This window comes from Pristis pectinata, chromosome 31 (genome assembly GCF_009764475.1).
Source record: "Pristis pectinata isolate sPriPec2 chromosome 31, sPriPec2.1.pri, whole genome shotgun sequence".
Lineage (NCBI taxonomy): Eukaryota > Metazoa > Chordata > Chondrichthyes > Rhinopristiformes > Pristidae > Pristis > Pristis pectinata.
Window position 1 is genome coordinate 11,150,644 of NC_067435.1, and position 19,941 is coordinate 11,170,584.

General features: G+C 45.2%; 1 protein-coding gene across 1 annotated transcript; it reads left to right on the top strand.

Moving 5' to 3' along the window:
• Positions 1-2,647: 2,647 nt before the first annotated feature.
• On the top strand, positions 2,648-15,371 carry LOC127585023 (asialoglycoprotein receptor 2-like). Its single transcript, XM_052042141.1, has 8 exons — positions 2,648-2,756; positions 3,884-3,985; positions 5,118-5,192; positions 6,404-6,475; positions 7,831-7,908; positions 11,423-11,574; positions 11,931-12,043; positions 14,427-15,371. The coding sequence occupies exons 1-8, from the start codon at positions 2,681-2,683 to the stop codon at positions 14,563-14,565; spliced, it is 807 nt and encodes a 268-aa protein (XP_051898101.1). The 5' UTR covers positions 2,648-2,680; the 3' UTR covers positions 14,566-15,371.
• The last annotated feature ends 4,570 nt before the right edge of the window (positions 15,372-19,941 follow it).

Genomic DNA, 19,941 nt, shown 5'->3' on the forward strand with positions numbered 1-19,941 from the left:
CTGCATTTTAACTCATTACACACTTTGAACAGCTCAGTTTAATTCCTCAGTACACCTACACATACTGAACACACTAAAAGAGTTCTGTTTCTTTATTCTCTTGACAAGGAGAATGACCTCAAGATTTTCCGTGCCTCGCTCCACCAGCCATCTTCTACATTTAGGCTTTGCATGCTTTGCATGCTCCGCACAGATTATATTCACCGCTGGCTTGTAAGGAATTTCTCTCTCCCTGCTCCATTTAAACGTTGCATCTTGAGAACAATCTTTTATCAGAGGTGTCTTATGATAAAAGAGTGTGCTCAAAACAAAATGTGATCAGCAAACTTCCAAACTGTTCTCCAATCACTTATCACTACAGTCCAAAGCCAATTTTAGGGATAGGTCCTTTGTATGAACTGTAGTCACGAAAAGGTAAGTGACCACCAGAGAGATGTAACGTAAGAAAACACAATGATGCTGGAGGAACTCAGCAGGCCAGGCAGCATCTGTGGAGAAAAGCAGGCAGTCAATGTTTCGGGTCAGAACCCTTCTTCAGGACTGAAGATAGGAAAAGGGGAAGCCCGATATATAGGAGGGAAAAGCAGAGCAGTGATACCCAATATAAGGTATCCTAGCTGTGCATTGGATATACATAGGACATGGATTCAGTTTACTCACACATGATTGAGGTTTTGGTTTCCTTTACAGAATGTATTACGGTTTCAAATGTTGACAACAGCTTCCATTTCTGTAACATTACTAACCTAACATTACTAAAGACAGATATCTGCTTAATTTCACATTGCCCTTTCAGGGAGCTTGCTTGGTACAAGTTGACTGTAATATTCCCTGCATTATAACCATAAACATGTTCAAATAAAAGTACTTCATTGGTTGAAGTACTCAAAACATGCCTTAAGATGCTTCACAGGAGAAATCAAACAAAAACTAGCACGAGCTACACATATGCTGATATTAGGACAGGTGGCCAAAAGCTTGGTCGAAGGGAGAGGTTTTAAGCGGCGTCTTAAAAGAGAAGGAAGGCAGAGAGGTGGAGATGTTTAGGCAGGGAGTTCCAGAGCTTGGGACCTTGGCAACTTTGCCACCAATATTGAAACAATGGTTGCTACAAGAGGACACAGGATTAAGGTGCTAGGGAGTAGGTACAGAGGAGATGTCAGGGGTAAGTTTTTTTACTCAGAGAGTGGTGAGTGCGTGGAATGGGCTGCTGACAACGGTGGTGGAGGCAGATACGATAGGGTCTTTTAAGAGACTTTTGGTAGGTACATGGAGGTTAGAAAAATAGAGGGCTATGAGTAAACCTAGTAATTTCTAAGGTAGGGACATGTACGGCACAACTTTGTGGGCCGAAGGGCCTTATTGTGCTGTAGGTTTTCAATGTTTCTAATTAAATTAAGGAAGGGTCAGGATACCAGAACTGAAATCGTGTAAGTATCTTGGGGAAATATAAGGGCTGGAGGGGAGCAAGGGGAAATTTGAAAATAAGGGTGATCATTTTAAAATCAAAGTTATGTTTAACCCAGTAGGTAACAGGCCCCCCGCTGACCATTTAGTAACCGCAGTTCCTCATATATCTCTCCACAAATTTAGCTTTGGACTGTAGTGATGAGTATTTGGAGCACAATTTTAAAGTTTACATATGGTACAAATCTTGGCAATATAATAAGTAGTGTGATAAGCAGACTCCAGGAAAGATGGATAGATTGACAATGAGAAAGCACAGGGTAAATTCAGTTTGATGGTATACGTGAAAAGATGGAGATAGATCTACCTCATTCTGTTCTCTAATCCTGCAATGGAATATCATGAGGGGCATAGATCAGGTGGATGGTCATAGTCTTTCTCCCAGGGTAGGGAAGTCTAAAACCTGAGGGCATATGTTTAAGGTGAGAGGGGAAAGAGTTAAAGGGGACCTGAGGGCCAAGTTTTTCACACAGAGGACAGTGGTTATGTGGAATGAGCTTACAGAGGAAGTGGTTGAGGCAGGCACAATAACAACATCTAAAAGACACTTGGACAGGTACACGGATAGGAAAGGTTTAGAGGGATATGGGTCAAACACGGGCAGATGGGACTAGCTTAGATGGGAAAGATTTAAAAGGGATCTGAGGGGCAACTTTTCACACAGAGGGTGGTGGGTATATGGAACGAGCTGGCAGAGGAAGCTGTGAGTATAATAATAACGTTGGTAAGATATTTAGACAGGTACATGGATAGGAAAGGTTTAGAGGGATATGGCATCCATTGTTTCAAGGAAAACTCATTATTTCCCAGGCATTGTTCACTATAACACTTGTCACACCATCATTAATTATCAAATGCACAATAATGCAAACACCTCAATCTTTCCTATAGAGTCACACAGAGGGATGGGGTTGGGAAGGAGCAATAAGCTTCTTTACTATCCAGAGATGTTGCAGTTCTTGAACTGTTAGCTTTAATTTTGCTGAGGGTTGCAGGATAGACACAGATCATATTCCTTTTGTAATTTTTCTGGAACATTCATAATTGTCCATGTCAGCTTTTCTTGAGCTAGTTTCAATTCTTCAAAACGCAGCCAGTGGGGTGCAACCGCAATGCAACAACCCCATCTCTGACGTAAAGAGTTGTTGCACAACCACCCATTCCTTGATAAACTTAGTGGGGCTCAGCGCCAGGTCCTGCACGGTCTTACGCGATGGCAAGAGAACCGGCTTATAATGACTATGAGAACTTCAACGTTGATGGTCAACAGAAGGCCAAATGGAATACAGGTATATGTTAGTGTGAATCAGAAAAAATGTCCCAGTATGGGTTTGTATTCAATTATGACTTACGCAAACATCAATTAGAGCTGTAAATCTGATTTTTGGTCTGCTGGCTATGGCTGAGGGCTGAATGTTGGTCAGGACAATTTTTTAGTGGTCAGTCTCTTCGTCAATACTGTGGCTTGAATAATGTCCACACATAGATTGGAACATCCTTTTGAATTGGATCCTTGTTAAAGGTACATTGAAGTCCTGGCTGAATCAACGTTTATCCTTCATCCAATGTTGCTAAAATAATGATTTGGATATTGTAAGATCACTGTTTGAAGAAGATGGCAGATGGCTCTCTGCGAGATAGATAGAGAGAGAGAGAGAGAGAGAGACACACACCCAGAGGGAGAGAGACACTATAAAATTTAAGTCTTTCTGTTGTTTTGTTTAAGATAAGATAGTATATCTTTATTAGTCACATGTATATTGAAACACACAGTGACCTTTTGCACCTTTTGCGTAGAATGTTCTGGGGGCAGCCCGCAAGTGTTGCCACACTTCCAGCATCAACATAGCACGTCCACAATCCAGAGGAAACCAACGCAGACACAGGGAGAACGTACAAACTCCTTACAGACAGTGGCCGGAATTGAACCTGGGCCACTGGCTCTGTAATAGCATTACGCTAACCGCTACATTACCGTGCTTGCCCCAAGTTATAAAGTAAACCAATTTGACAATAATTACTTTCCCAAAGATTTTTTGCAAAATAAATATATTACGTAATTATGAGGCAGCAGAGTGACACAGCTACTAGAGCTGCTGCCTCAAAGCTCCAGAGACCCAAGTTCAATGCTGACCTTTGCTGCTCTCTGCGTGGGGTTTGAGGCCATATGGGTTTTCTCCAGATTCCTCCCACATCCCAAATATGCACAGTTTGGTAGGTTAAGTGGCCGCTGTAGATTGCCCCTCACGTAGGTGAGTGATAGAACCTGGAGGAAGTTGAAGGGAATAAAATTGGATTATTGTGGGTTGAATATAAATAGGTGCTTAATGGTCAGCATGGACTCAGTGGGCTGAAGGGCCTGTTTCTGTGCCGTATGACTCTCGATGTGATATTCTAACTATGTTTGAAATCTCAGGCAACCAATTCAAGTCACTTTTTTGTGGAAAGGGGCTGGTTTTCCTCATCCTCATCCTTGTGAGTGTTTTCCTCATCCTTCTGATCAGTGGAGTCATTAAGTGTAAGTAGTCAGCCTGTTCCTTTTTACTTTGTCCTTGATATTGGAATTGGTTTATTATTAATGTCACTTGTACCGAGGTACGGTGAAAAACTTGTCTTGCATACCGATCGTACAGATCAATTCATTACACAGTGCATTGAGGTAGTATAGAGTGCATTGATGTAGTACAGGGTAAAAACAATAACAGAATACAGAGTATCTCTGACAATGCTGGTATTTATTGCCCTTGAGAAGGTGGTGAATCAGTATTCTTGAACTGCGACAGCCTTGTGGTGGAGATGAACCCACGCTCAATTTACTATCTTGCCTCTGCCGTAGCAAGTTGTGAGTTCAAGTCCCACTCTAGAGATCAGAACGCAAAAATCTAGCCGATCCAGGGGAGTAAAAGGGAAGTGCCATCATGTCAAGAGGTTTTCAGATGCATTGTTAAGACTTTGTCAGCTCCAGCAGGTGGACGTAAGATCAAATGGCAGTCTTTTGGAAAACCACAAATAAGCAGATAGATTACTTTATTGTCATATACAGCAGGTAGCAATGAAATTCCTTGGAATGTTCTCCCCAGAATCCTGGGACTAATATTTATCCCCTATCAACATCATTAAACCAGACTAGTTCAAGTTTATTGTCATAGGCATACATATCCAGGGTATAAATGCCATGAAAACTAACTTTTTACAGCAGCAGCACAGTACATTACAAAGGTGACAAACATAAATTGCATGAACTTATATTAATACAAATAATATATAACTCACATGACACAATAAATGAAAAAAATAACATAACGACATTAGTGTAGGATGAGGGAAGTATAGTCCGATGTAGAATTAAGGTCTTTCAGGTCGGTTCGGGAACCTGATGGGGAAGAAGATGTAGTTGAACCTTGAGGTGTGGGTCTTCATCTAATGAACACCAGAATTTGTTTCTGACAACCCGCTGTGCACAAATTAGAAGCATAGCAAAGCATTTTAGAACATCCTGTCAGAGATGTGACAGGTGTGAGAGAAATGCAAACCTTCCAGGGATTTTTTTGACGCAAGATGAAGGGTTTGTCCTGATTTTGCTTCGAGAATTTATCGAGAATCTTTTAACTATTCTGAACTAACTTAGCTGCTCGATTCTGCCTTTTAAGGTACAGAGACGAATGAGACAGTGGACGAGTTTCAGAAGCAGGTCCAGATGGAAATCTCAGAGGTAATGAGTAACGGTGAGTGAACTATCATTGATTACATGGAATTGGTGTCATCAGAGGATCGTGAACTCAGTCCCAGAGAGAAAGACCAATGACCAGTATGACAGTCAAGTTACCTGCTAATTACCTGTAATTCTCACATTAGTTTTACTTTGTGAGAAGCTGATAAACTTGCCCTGAGCTAAGCCATCAGAAGGATTAAGCACAGAGTATGAAGTTAATGAACATACTGAGCAGGTACATGGTCACATCTATCAACACCACATCACATGTAACCAGATCTAATTTCATGAATTGTTAGAATGGGATTTGACCTCAGCCTCTGAATCAAAGAAACATTTGGCTTTAATAAAAAAAACAATTGCAGAGTTTCTCCACCCTTTCAAAATTCCCATGTATTGATCACATCATAATTGTACAACATCTCTAAGTCAAGTTACTGCAGTGGAGAGAAAGTTCTTGGAGAGTTGACATCAGCGCTAAAGGGACAAGCCAAATAAAGACAGATGGTTTGCAGTCAGAGGAATGTGCTCCAGAGCTTGGGATAGGGAGGTGGGTACACGAAGAAGCTGAAGATGGAGAGATGGACATAAGAGATTTGACAGGGAGAAACAGACTGAAAGACTGAGATGGAAGGATAGACGTTAAGGGTTTGAAGATGGCTGTGTGGACATTAAAGGAATGGAAATAGAAAGTTGTGGATCAAGGGATTGTCGATAGGTATCTGAGATTTCTATGTTTCTCCAACTCTGACGAACTGGACACTCGCTCTACCATTGCCTAGGTCCTGGGATTCTCTTCCTCCTGACCTCTCCACCTCCCCTTTCTGATGCTCCTTAGAACCCATTCCTTGACCAAGCTTTAGGTCACCTGTCTCAACACCTCCACGTGACTCAGTGGCTGATCTAGTTCAGTAACGTTCACAAAGTATTTGGTGACCCTTCCTGTTCCTTAACTCCACTCACCCCATGACTGTACAATTAGTTTGCCACTAACAACCAATGTGGGGATGTTTCATGCCCTCTGTCACAAACTGTGCACTGCAAACCTTTGTAAACGTGTCACCGGACACCATTTGTTTCTGCAAATACCTGGCATTGGCTAGTGCTCTATTGGAGCACAAACCCAGGGGATTCCCTTTCCCAGCCTTGTATCACACAGTGCAACCAGCTCCAGTTTGTGTTCTGCATTCGAACTTTGTGGTGAATTTATTTTTCATGTTTCAGTTTCCCACAGGACCGAGATGAGGGAGCTTGAGCAGAGTATTCGGAATGAGGTGACACGTATGAGCGCAAGAGGTGAGCAGCTTTGTTGAGTCAGTTGAGTAATGACGTATAGGAATCATAGTGTTATTATTATGCAGGAGACCATTCACCCCATTGGACTAGTGCTGACTCCTTTTAGAGCTATACTGTCAGTCCATTCCTCCGACATTTTCCCAGAGAAACGATTTCCCTTTGCACCTATCCAATTCTTTTAAATGCCCCAAATGACCATTTCTGCCAGTCCTACAAAGTTTATCATTACCCTTCGTGTAGAGGAGTTCTTCCTCACACTCCTCGTCTCCCTTGCCCACCAATTTGAATTTGTCTCCCTGATCCTTGAACCATCTGCTAACGGAAACAGCTTCCCTCTATCTTCCTGTCACGGTCAAAGAATTGCCTCTTGGTTGCCTTTACTCCAAAGGGAACAACCTCTCCTGTAGCCAAGTCCCTCAGTGCCACAACCATTCTGGTAATTCTTTTCTTCACCTTTCCATCCTCCTTATACTAGCATTCGATACCATACTCTTGATCCCCAGAACCCTTTCCACAACCTACAAGGGTCAACAATACTCTCCACTTGCCTGGTTATGTTATGGCCTAACCAGTGTGCTCTACTGCTTTTGTACCTTGCTGAGCTGGTGATAGGATTGATCCCCATCTGTGGCTACACTTGCCCATCTCAGGGTAGAAGAAGACAGTACAATTCATGACTGCATCACTAGCCTTGGAAGGGCAGATGTGGGATGGAAGACTCACAGGGCAGTACATGCCCCAGTTGTCAGCCTCGTTTGTCCTGCCGGAGGAGCAGCCCTGGAGCCTGGCTGTATAGCTCCCCGTGTCCAATGAATAAGCATAAGTGTTAAAAATGGATTAGACTCTGGGTGGGGATTGGTGGATGTATTTTTCTGAAGTGTTTCTGGATGTAAACATTTGCACTTATAGTTTTATGTGTGTTTGTGTGTGTGTGTGTGTGGGGGGGTGCGTGAATGCACGTGTGCATTGCAGTTGTGCGTGGACAGATGTGTGCCTGTGTTTTCCTATGTTCAAGGGAGGGAAAGTTAGTGAGTGTTTATGAGTATGTGTTGGTGTCTTAGAGTGTCTGTGGGTGGTGGGGAGGGAGAGTGGTAGAGTTGGCAGGTGTGCCTGTGGAATGTGGGAATGTGTGTCTATCTGTCAGTCTGCCTGAGTGCGTGAGTATAGTTCCTGTACATGCGTGTGTGTGTGTGTGTGTGTGTGTGTGTGTGTGTGTGTGTGCGCGCGCGCGTATGTGTGTGTGTATATGCATGTGAGCTTTGTGAATGCATATTAGTGTAAACGTTAACATGTGAGTATGTGAATGTCTATTTACGTGTTTCCTCATCTGCTCCTGTTTGCCTCGTGTGGTGTAGTGTTGGAGGAGATGTCAAGGAAGATCAACGACATCCTCGTCAAGATTTCCGTCAAAATGGAAACACTGTCAGAATCCTGTGAGTTATCTGAATATGGTCCATATAAATATAGTGAGGTCCAGGTAGTTACTGTCAATGTGTTAGGGACAGGATGCAGACATTTGGAAGATCAACCTGGAACTCCATGCAGAGATCGTCCCATTGGTGGGATTTTCTGGGGCTGCCTAGGAGAGTGAGTGGAAGGGGGCTGGTGAAGGTGGGGAGAGGGATCTTGTGGCGGCCTATTCACCCACAAGCACTGCTGTCAGGGCAATTACCTTCTTCCCAAAGCTCTCTTTAGCTCCCTTGAGCTGCCGGGTTTCCTGAATCCCTGGGAAAGCCGTGCGTTAAAACTCAAAGCAAACATTATAAAATTCAAATAGCCAGCCAGTCTGTTGGAAACAGATTGACTGTTCTCCTCCACATCCAGCCTCTGTTAGATGAGGAAGTAGGCCAGCTGGTGACTTTGACTTTGTTGCCTCCTCCTTAAAACAGTCACCCCCTGCTCTTTCCTCTCTGTCCAGTAACTACTTTCCCTTCTAGGGTATTTACCTCAAAGTCGAGTTTATTACCATTTCCACAAGTCCATGTGTGCACAGTTACAATGAAAAACTTACTTGCAGCAGCATCACAGGCACATAGTATCAGAACATTCACAAGAAAAACATGTTAAACATAATTTATGCAAAATTATACAAGAAAGAACACAAAAAGTCCATTGAGGTGCATAGTGGTCAAACTGTTGCTATACTGAGGTAGTGATTAGGGTTGTGTAGGTTGGTTCAAGAACCAAATGGTTGAAGGGAAGTAGCTGTTCTTGAACCTGGTGGTGTGAGACTTCAGGCTTCTGTACCTCCTGCCCAATGGTAACTGCGAGAAGAAGGCATGGCCTGGATGGTGGGGATCTTTGATGGTCAACATTGTCTCCTTGAGGCAGCGCCTCCAGTAGGTACTTTCGATGATAAGGAGGGATGTACCAGTGATGTATTGGACTGAGTCCACTACTCTCTGCAGCTTCTTACGTTCTTGCGTATGTCTCCTTCACATTTGGAAGTTCCCATTCAATCGGTTTCCACCATTGTTTCAGGTAGTGTAAGCCAAAGTTTGCAGATGATACCACCGTTGTAGGCCGTATCTCAAACAGTGATGAGTCGGAGTGCAGGAAGGAGATAGAGAACTTAGTGGAATGGTGTCATGACAACAATCTTTCCCTCAATGTCAACAAAACAAAAGAGCTGGTCATTGACTTCAGGAAAGGGGGCAGTGTACATGCACCTGTCTACATCAGTGGTGCTGAGGTTGAGAGGGTTGAGAGCTTTAAGTTCCTGGGAGTGAACATCACCAACATCCTGTCCTGGCCAAATCACGTAGATGCCATGGCCAAGAAGGCTCACCAGCACCTCTACTTCCTCAGGAGGCGAAAGAAATTTGGTTTGTCCCCTTTGACTCTCACCAGCTTTTACCAATGCACCATAGAGAACATCCTATCTGGATGTATCATGGCTTGGTACAGCAGCTGCTCCGCCCAGGACCGCAAGAAGCTGCAGAGAGTTGTGGACACAGCCCAGCGCATCACGGACACCAGCCTCCCCTCCCTGGACTCTGTCTTTACCTCTCATTGTCTTGGTGTAGCAGCCAGCATAATCAAAGACCCCACCCACCCGGGACATTCTCTCTTCTCTCCTCTTCCATCGGGTAGAAGATACAGGAGCCTGAGGGCACGTACTGCCAGACTTAAGGACAGCTTCTACCCCACTGTGATAAGACTATTGAACGGTTCCCTTATACAATGAGATGGACTATGACCTCACAATCTATCTTGTTGTGACCTTGCACCTTATTGCACTGCACTTTCTCTGTAGCTGTGATACTTTACTCTGTACTGTTATTGTTTTTACCTGTACTACCTCAATGCACTCTGTACTAACTCAATGTAACTGCACTGTGTAATGAATTGACCTGTACGATCTGTTTGTAAGACAAGCTTTTCACTGTACCTCGGTACAAGTGACAATAATAAACCAATACCAATACTAGAAAGAAACATACAGACATAGGTGCAGGAGTAGGCCATTCAGCCCTTCATGTCGGCTCCACCATTCAATACGTTTGCTGCTGGTCATTTGTTCTCATATCATATTCCACTTCTTACCTTTTCTATCTGGAAATATACCTATCTTCTTCTCAAATATATTCAGTGACGTAGCCTCCACGGCCCTCTGTGAGAATTCCAGAGGTTCAAATCCTCTGACTGAAGAAATTCCTCCTCATTTCAGTCCTAACCGTCTTCCTTATATCCTGAGACTGGTTCGCGAACACCCCAGGCAGGAGAGAAAAGTCCTCCAGCCTGTTAAGTATCAGAGAGTTATACAGCACACACAGAAGCCGGCCCTTCAGCTCAACTGGTCCATGCCAACCAAGATTCCCATCTAGGCTGGTTCCATTTACCTGCGTTTGGCTCGTATCCTTCTAAACCTTTCCCATCCATGTACCAGAAGTTGCCCCTCATTCCTATTAAATCTCTCCCTTCTCACCTTAAACCTATGCCCTCTAGTTCTTGATTTCTCCAACCCTGGGAAAAAGACTGGGTGTGTTGATCCAATCTATGCCCCTCATGATAGAGCCCTGTCAGAATTTTCCAAGCTACAATGAGATCTTTCATTCTTCTAATCTCTATAAGGCTAATTAATCCATTCTCTCCTCATACAACAATCCCACCATCCCCAAATTCAGTCTGGTGAACCTATACTGTACACCCTCTGGACAAGTATGTCCTTTCTTGTGTGTGGAACTGCACACAATAGTCCAGGTGTGGTCTCACCAAAGCTCTCTATAGTTGCAGTAAGACATCCTTGCTCCTGTACACAAAACCTCGTGCAATGAAGGCCAACATACCATTTGCCTTCTTAACTGCTTGCTGCACCTGCATGTTTGATTTCAATAATGTCAACATTTGCACATTGACTTTTCCCAGTCAGTCACTATTTAAATAATATTCTGCCTTTCTGTATTCCCTTCCAAAATGGATACCTTCATAATTATCCACATCATATTCTTTCTGCTGGGTACTTCCCTACTCATTGACTTGTCTAAAGCCTCTTTGCATTCCCTCACAACTCACAACCCCACCCAGTTTTGTGCTGTCAGTAACTCAAGGCAAGGCCACCACTGGTGCAGTGATTAAATCTGCAGATTAACAAGAGTTGAAGAACCAAAACCTTTAGTTTTAATATCTTTGCAACATATGCCATGATATTCTTTTATCATGATGACTGAGCTTGGCTGACATCTACTGTGTTCATTCAGTAAAATCACCAAATGGTCACAGCACAGAAGCCAGGCGTTTGGCCCATAGAGCGTTCTGGTCCATATAAGAATGATCTAGCTGATCGCACTACCCTGCCCTTCTTTCCTTTCAGATATTTATCCAGCTCCCCTTTGAACACTACCATTAAGTCTACCACCTCTGGCCCTATACTCTGGACCCACCAGTTGCTGCGTAAATATTTGCTGTCGCAGTTGATTTGGCAGGTAAATGTTAAATGTTTTTCAGCATGTCAGAACCGTCAATGCCCTCATAGCTGGGTATACTACAATGGGAGCTGTTACTACTTCTCAACCAAGAAAGCCACATGGAGTGCAAGTCAGCAGTACTGTTCCATCTATGGGGCCAATCTCCTCGTCACTGAACGAGAGGATGAACAGGTAAAGCTAAGTATTCAGGGTGAGTTTAAACTGTCCAACAGCTTTCCATTATTCTTCTCCAAGGGACTCATTGTTGGCTCTGGGCCAATTATAGAATCATAGAGTAAACTGGTTCTTTGGCCCAACCTGTCCATGGTGCCCACCAAGAGAGTCCTATTTGCCTTCATTTGGCCCATATCCCTCTAAACCCTTCCTATCCATGTACTTGTCCAAATGTCTTTTGAAGGTTGGAAAGATTACCAATTTCAGAGGAAAGTCTTCCCCAGGCTCCACTGTAGATCTTATAAATGATATAACCTGGTAAGTATTTTCCCTTTACTTAAATGCTGATGCTGTTCCTTTCCATTATTTGGCAGTACTTTGTCGTCTTGCATTCTCAACACATTCATTTCTGGATAGGCCTAAATGACCACGGAAATGAAGGCCAATGGGAGTGGGTTGATGGCACGGCCTACAACTCAACACCAACGTAAGTCCCTTGTATCTTTACAACTTTGCAACCTACTCCAATGCAGCTAGTAGATAGAGCTGGTAGTGCATTTGGAGCTAGTGCACCTCTGATAGACCAAGTGAATGCTTATTGAAGGGGGTATTGGTATTGGTTTATTATTGTCACGTGTACTGAGATACAGTGAAAAACTTTTGTTTGCACGCTAGCCAGGCAGATCGTGCCATATGTAAGTACATCGACGCAGTAAAAAGAAAAAGAATGCAGAATATAGTGTAGACACAAGAGACGGCAGGTGCTGGACTCTGGAGCAACAAACACTCTGCTGAAGGAACTCAGTGGATCAGGCAGCATCTGTGGGATGAAAGGAATTGTCAACGTTTCGGGTCCTGATGCAAGGTTTTGACACAGAATATAGCGTAGCAGCTACGGAGAACAGGCAGTGCCGGTAAACAAATAAAGTGCAAGGGATGCAATGAGGAAGATTGGGAGTTCAAGACTTGTGATCCTGCTGGTAACTTGCAAGTAAGGGGAGGAGGTGCGAAGGGATGTAATGCTGAGGCTTTATAAGGTGTTGGTCAGACCACATTTGGTGTATTGTGGGCAGTTTTGGGCCCCATATCTAAGGAAGTATGTGCTGGTGTTGGAGAGGGTCCAGAAGAGGTTTACAAGAATGATCCTGGGGATGAAAGGGTCAACGTACGAGGAGCTTTTGATGGCTCTGGCCATTTAGAAGGATGAGGGGAGAATCTCATTGAAACCTACTGGATATTGAAAGGCCTGGATAGAGTGGACGTGGAGAGGATGCTTCCAGTAGTGGGTGAGTCTAGGACCGGAGGGCATAGCCTCAGAATAGAAGGACGTCCCTTTAGAACAGATATGAGGAGGAATTTCTTTAGCCAGGGGGTGATGAATCTGTGGAATTCATTGTCACAGACGGCTGTGGAGGCCAAGTCATTGGGTACATTTAAAGTGGAGGTTGATAGGTTCTTGATTGTAAGGGTGTCAAAGGTTACAGGGAGAAAGCAGGAGATTGGAGTTGACAGGGAAAAATAAATCAACCATGATCGAATGGTGGAGCAGACTTGATGGGCTGAATAGCCTAATTCTGCTCCTAGGTCTTATTGTCTTAAATAGTGTTCATGTTTTATCCCTTCTGTAAAGCGGATAAGGAAATAAGTGAATAAATCTGGACAGTGTACCCCAACACAGCTGAAGGTGTTCTGACACATCCATGGATGTAATCGCTCCACTCGTTTTATTTATTAGTTCTCAGGATGTGGGCATTGGTGGCAAGACCAGCACTTATCATCCTCCTCTAACTCCCCCTGAACCAAGAGGCTTCCCAGGACATTTCAGAAGGCAATTAAGAGTCAAGCACAATGCCATGGGTCTGGGGTCCAGCTAAAGAGGGAAGACTTCCTCTGCTGATATTGGTCACCACCGTACCCTCAGCTTCAGAGGCCCTAAGCTCTGGAATCTGGTCCCTAAACCTTTGCACTCAATTACCACATTAAAATAATCTCTAAACCCATTCATTCGCCCAAATGTTTTGTGGTCTTTACTAACATAGCTTTTGATATGAATTATTTTGTCCAGTGATATTCCTGTAAAGTGCCTTGCTATTTTCCAGGTGCCATAAAAGTGGAAGTTGTTGTTGGTTTACTCCAACATCGCATGTGGTCCTCCTCCAGTTGGGCTGTGCTTCCTGCCTCCCCCCACCCGCCCACCCCTAGTTCCATCCATCCATTACACACACGGTTCACCCACAGGTACACCCCCCCACCGCTCACTCCCCCGCCCCCATCTGGTTCTCCTCCCATCTGCCATACACCTCTCCCTTAATGGTTCCCACTCTCACCTCCTTTACTTATCAGATTCCAACACTGGGAGCCCTTTGTGTTCCTGCTTATCTCCCTCCCGCAGCTGCCTCCACCTCCCCAGCTCGCTCCATCTTTCTTCTTTGTCTGCCTCCATCTATCTATCACCCATCTGCCTCTTGTCTCCCAACTCCTGCCCCCCCCCCCCACCACCTGCCCAGCATCTTTCACTCCTCCCCAGTCCACCAATCACCTCGGATCCCTGTCTCACCCCTCCTCCTCTCCGCTTTATACCGGCCACCTTCCCCTCTCCACTCTCAGTCCTGACGCAGGGTTTCGACCCTGCATCGTTGACAGCTCCACCCCTACCACCCACCCTCTACAGACGCTGCTCAAGCCGCTGAGTTCCTCTAGCAGGTTGTTTGCTGCACCATTTTTAATTCTTAGGAAGCCTTGTGAAGCATGGAAAGCAGGCACAACTCATTTACATTTTATAATAAAATTGTTGTTTAAGCAATAATTAATGAAGCAGATATGCTTTAACTCCACACTCAATGTCACCCCTGGGGCTTTCCTGTTCAAAGGTTTTGGAATGACGGTGAACCCAACAATGCAGGGCATGGGGAAGATTGTGTCCACATTGAAAGTCATGGAAAATGGAATGACAACGAATGCAGCTCTGAGTTTCACTGGATTTGCGAACTAAAGAGAGACTCAGCATGAAACTCCTGCCTCAAGACTTAACTGTGGACAAACCCAGTCAACCCTGCGCCAAACTCCCCTCTGGGATCTGAAAAACGTACAACCTGCCCGGTCGAGAGGCAGTGCATTCGGCTCAACACAACTGTGCCGAGGCAGTGCCAGGCTGCTTTATTGGCACAACTTTCCCTACATTGCAACAGAACTATTTCATTGGCTTTGAAGTGCATTGAGCATTTGTGTGGATTTGAAAGACATGTAAACACAGGTTTTTATCCCCAATGCCATTTGATGCAATGCAGTTAAACTCTGATAATCCAACACCCTTGGGTCTTTGGTGGTGCTAGACCAGCAGGTTTTCTGAACTATTGAATATTATTTCTACTAATACTCAAACATACTTTTATTTCACTATTTTCACATGCTACGCAGCAGTATAATAAACTTTCCAGTGAACCAGGTGAGCTTAAAGGGAGCAAGAAACACATAAACATTCCGGCCCCAGACTCCCACCGCCAACCAACCTGCATTCCTGACCTCGGATTTTCCAGACTCCAACCCCAGCCCTGACTGTGTTCCCTGCTTATACCCCAGACCCTGGTTCACATTTAGCATTTTACCGGCCTTGGTGTTTATGTAGAGGGGCTTTCTGAAGAGAGGTGTTTGCTGCCAAGGACCTTTTTTGTCTCTGCTTAACTTGCAACTAATACTCCATCTCTTACTCTCAAGGTCGTCTTTAACCATCTTCACCAGTTTACTCCTGTTGTATTTCCAATCACTGTGTGAATTCAATAGATCTGAGGGATCACAATAAAGCTGCATGGCCTTCATTCATCTGTGTGTGTGTGTGTGTGTGTGTGTGTGTGTGTGTGTGTGTGTGTGTGTGTGTGTGTGTGTGTGTGTGTGTGTGTGTGGTGTGTGTGTGTGTGTGTGTGTGTGTGTGTGTGTGTGTGCATGCGTGTGTGTGTTTATGTTTGTATGTGTGTGTTTGTGGGGAGGTGTATGGATGTCTGTATCTATGTTTGTGGGTGTGTGTATGTTTGGGTGTGTGTGTTTGTGTCTTTGTGTGTGTTTCTCGGTGTATGTGTGTTTATGGGTGTGTTTGTGGGTCTGTGTGTGTTCGTGGGTGGGTGTGTCTGGGAGTGGGTGTGTATATGGGTGTGCAGGTGTGTGTGGGAGTGTGTCTGTGCGTGAGAGAGTGTGTGCCTGTGTGTGGGAGTGTGTGTGTGTGTGGGGCTGTGTATGTGCATGTGTGAGTGTTTGTGTGACAGTGTGTGTGAGATTGTGTGTGTGAGAGTGTGTCTGGGAGTGTGTGTGAGATTGTGTGTGTGAGAGTGTGTGTGTTTGAGAGAGTGTGTGTGTGAGAGAGTATGTGTGTGAGAGTGTGTGAGATTGCGTGTTTGAGAGTGTGTGTGTCTGAAGTGTGTGAGAGTGTGTGTGTGTGAGAGTGTGTGTGTGTGTGTGTGTGTGTGTGAGAGTGTGTGTGTGTGTGTGTGTGTGTGAGAGTGTGGGAGTGTGTGTCAGAGAATAAGTTTATGATATCCTCACACGTTAATTCATCTTTTTCTAAGATGTTAGAGTTGTGTTAAACCAGCACGGGTGGAGATCTGAGGCAACAGTCTTTGCGGATGAGAAAATTAAACTGAGGCGTTGAAACACGAAGACACAATGGGCATGACCACCATTTTCTGATAATGGGTACTTGCCCTTTATTGGACAAGGCTTAGAATGTAAGAGCAGGGAAGTCAGGCTTAATGTACAGTACATAAAACACAAGTTAGGCCACAGTGGTGCTGCAGGTTGCACTGCACAGTTCCAGTCACCCAGGTTCAATCCTGTCCTTGGGCCCTGTCCGGTGACACATTCTCCCTGTGACTACATGGGTTTCCTCTGGATTTTCTGGTTTCCATTCATATCCCAAAGACCTGCAGGTTAGTGGGTTCACTGTAAATCACCTCTTGTATTGGTAGATGGTCAGAGAATTTGAAAAGCACATGAGAGAGAATAAATTATGGGCTGTTAAGTGGGGAAATGGATTTAATGGAGCTGCTGAGAGAGCAGAATAGACTCAATGGGCCAAATGTCCCCCTACTTCAGAAGAAAATATCAGTAGTTGTCTGATCACAAGCAGCTAAAGAAATAATATTCTTTAGAGTTTAGAAGAATGATGGGTGATCATTGAAACAGATAGGATCCTGAGGGTAGATGTCGAGATATTTTCACCAGTGGGAGAATCTGGAACAAGAGAACATAGCTACAAGATTTAAAACTGAAGCACTTAGGAACTTCTCGCAGAGAGCGGTGAACTCTGGAATTCTCCATCCTGGAGGGTTGTGGAGGCTGGATTATTGAGGGCACTTAGAGAGGAAGTAGGTAATTTTTCTAAAAGATTGGGGAATTGTTCATCGACCACAGGCCAAATACAGTGACCACCAGCATCCCATTCAACCTTATCACCAACCTCCAAGATCTGACCCTCTGTACTCCATTTGCAACTGGACCCTTGACTTCCTCATCGGCAGACCTCAATCAGTGAGGATTGATAACAACATCTCCTCCTCACCTCAAGGCTGCGTACTTAACCCTGTGTTGTGAGTGAGGATGCAGGTTCGGGGGGTGTCTCAGAAGCAAGGACTCTGAACATAGACTGAAAGTAAATGATTTATTTACAAAAGACAAGCGTGGGAAAATGGTCACGGGAATAACACACACACGCACACGGTTTATAGCGAGCTTGCGAAAATCGCACCGGGGATAAAACACAGAGACACACACACACACACACACACACACACACACACACACACACACACACACACCCCGAACTGGTTACACACAATCAAGGAAAAACCATACGATACCCGGCACCCCTTGACTCAGTGCAGGCACAGCTCTGTGCTACTAGGGACACTAGCTAAAACGCTCCCAACCCTTTAACAGTACACACCTCACCAATGATTTCTCCGGTGCTGTTCCACAGTTCTCAGCCTGGAGTGAAACAGGGTGATCCCTCGAAGATGGCAAAGAGAAAGAGCCGAGCACATGTGGCGCCTTTTATAGTGCTGGAGGGCTGGGGGGTCCAGCACAGGTAATTTACAAAGGCCAATGGTCAGGTGCGCGCTGATGGGTGGGGCGGAGCCAAACCTTGATTGGCAGTGGTGTGTCTTCCGACCAGGTAGTGGGCAGTGCTGTCACGTGACATCCACGACCCTCCAGAATATACCCCGCTGTACTCTCTTTATTCCCCCAACTGTGTGGCTAAGCACGGCTCCAATACCATCTGTAAGTCTGCCAATGACATCACTGTTGTTGGCCGAATCCCAGATGGTGTTGAGTCAGCGTACAGGAGTGAGATAGAACACCTGGTTGAGTGGTGCCACAATAACAACCTCAGGCTTAACGTCAACAACACCAAAGATCAGATTGTTGACTTCAGGAAGGGGAAGACAGGAGATCATGTACCGGTTCTCAGTGGGGGAGTGGGGGTCAGACATGGAGAGAGGAAGCAGCTTCAAATTCCTGGACGTTAACATCTCGAATGATTTGTCCTGGGTCCAGCACATAGATGCAATCACAAAGAAGGTGCACCAGATTCTTTACTTTCTTAGAAAGTTGTGGAGGTTGAGCTTGTCACCAAATAGTCTATCAAACTTCTACAAAGGTACTGTTGAAAGTATCCTGACTAGTTGCATTACAGCCTGGTTCGGCAATTCCAACGCACAGGAACATGAGAGGCTGCAGAGCACACAGCCCAGTCCATCACAGACACAGACCTCCCCACCATTGACAGCAGCTGCAGGAGGTGCTGCCTCAAGGCGGCATCGATCATCAAGGATCCCCACCATCCGGGCCATATCCTCTTCTCGCTGCTACTGTCAAGCAGGAGGTACAAAAGCCTGAAGTCCCACACCACCGGGTTCAGGAACAGCTACTTTCCTACAACTATCAGGTTCTTGAACCAGCCTGCACAACCCTAACCCTACCTCAGCAACAGAACATTACAAACTACATCTTGTACCATATGGACACCATGGACTTGTCTTCCATTGTGTCTTTGTTTTTCCTCACACTGTCTTGCCTTTGCACTCTTTTTTTCACTGTATGGTATAACGTTATGTATAATTTGTATTCTGTGTGATGTCTCCACCTATGTGGCTGTGATACTTCTGCAAGCAAGTTTCTCATTGTACCTGTACCTCACCGTACTTGTGTACATGACAATAAACTCGACTTGACTTGAATTGACTTGACTTGGCTTTATGGGAATGAGGAACTGGCACAGAAGAGGAACTGAAGCCGCTCAAGCCTCATAATCTCACTGAACGGAATGATTTCACAAAGGAGGGATGGAGAAAGCAGTGAACTATAGACCAGGAGGGCAGCTCTTCCAGTTACCATTTGGCCTCACCCTGGCAGTGGAGAAAGCTGAGGACAGACAGATCAATGTGGGAAAGGGTCTTTTACAATGTAACACTGGGGTACAGTACTGGTGGGGACGGGTCTGTCACCATGTAACATTGGGGTACAGTACCGGTGGAGATGGGTCTGTCACTGTGTAAGACTGGGGTACAGTACTGGTGGGGACAGGTCTGTCACTGTGTTACACTGGGGTACAGTACTGGTGGGGACGGGTCTGTCACCGTGTAAGACTGGGGTACAGTACTGGTGGCGATGCGTCTGTCACTGAGTAACACTGGGGTACAGTACTGGTGGGGATGGGTCTGTCACTGTGTAACACTGGGGTAGAATAGTGGTGGCACAGGTCTGTTCCTTCATCCCAGGAATCAGTTTGGTGAACCTTCTTTGTACGAACTCTTCTGCAGAGCCGCTACCTCACAGCCCCAGCGAGCCGGTTCAATCCTGACCTACGGTGCTCTCTGTGTGGTGATTACACCTTCTCCCTGTGACCCCGCAGTTATCCTCGGACACTCCGGTTTCCTCCCACAACTTTAGAATGTGCAGGTTGGTAGCTAATTTGGACCCAGTGTGAGTGAGAATCTGGGGGGACTTCATGGGGAAAATAAAATGTAGGATTAGAGTTAGTGGGTGCTTGATGTTCACATGGTACCAGTGGGCCAAAGGGCCCGTCTCCGTCTTACATAGAACACAGAACAGTACAGCACAGGAACAGGTCCTTCGGCCCACAAGATCTGCACCCAACACAATGCCGAATTAAACTAAATCTCATCTGCCTGCACATGAACCACATCCCTCCATCCCTGCTGTCTGTCTAACAGTCTCTTAAACACCACTATCGTATCTGCTTCCACCACCATCCCTGGCAGCCCATTCCAGGCACCCACCACTCCCCATGTAAAAAACCTACGCTGGACATCTCCTTTGAACGTTCCCCCTCTCACCTTAGATGCATGTCCTCTAGTACTTGACATTTCCACCCTG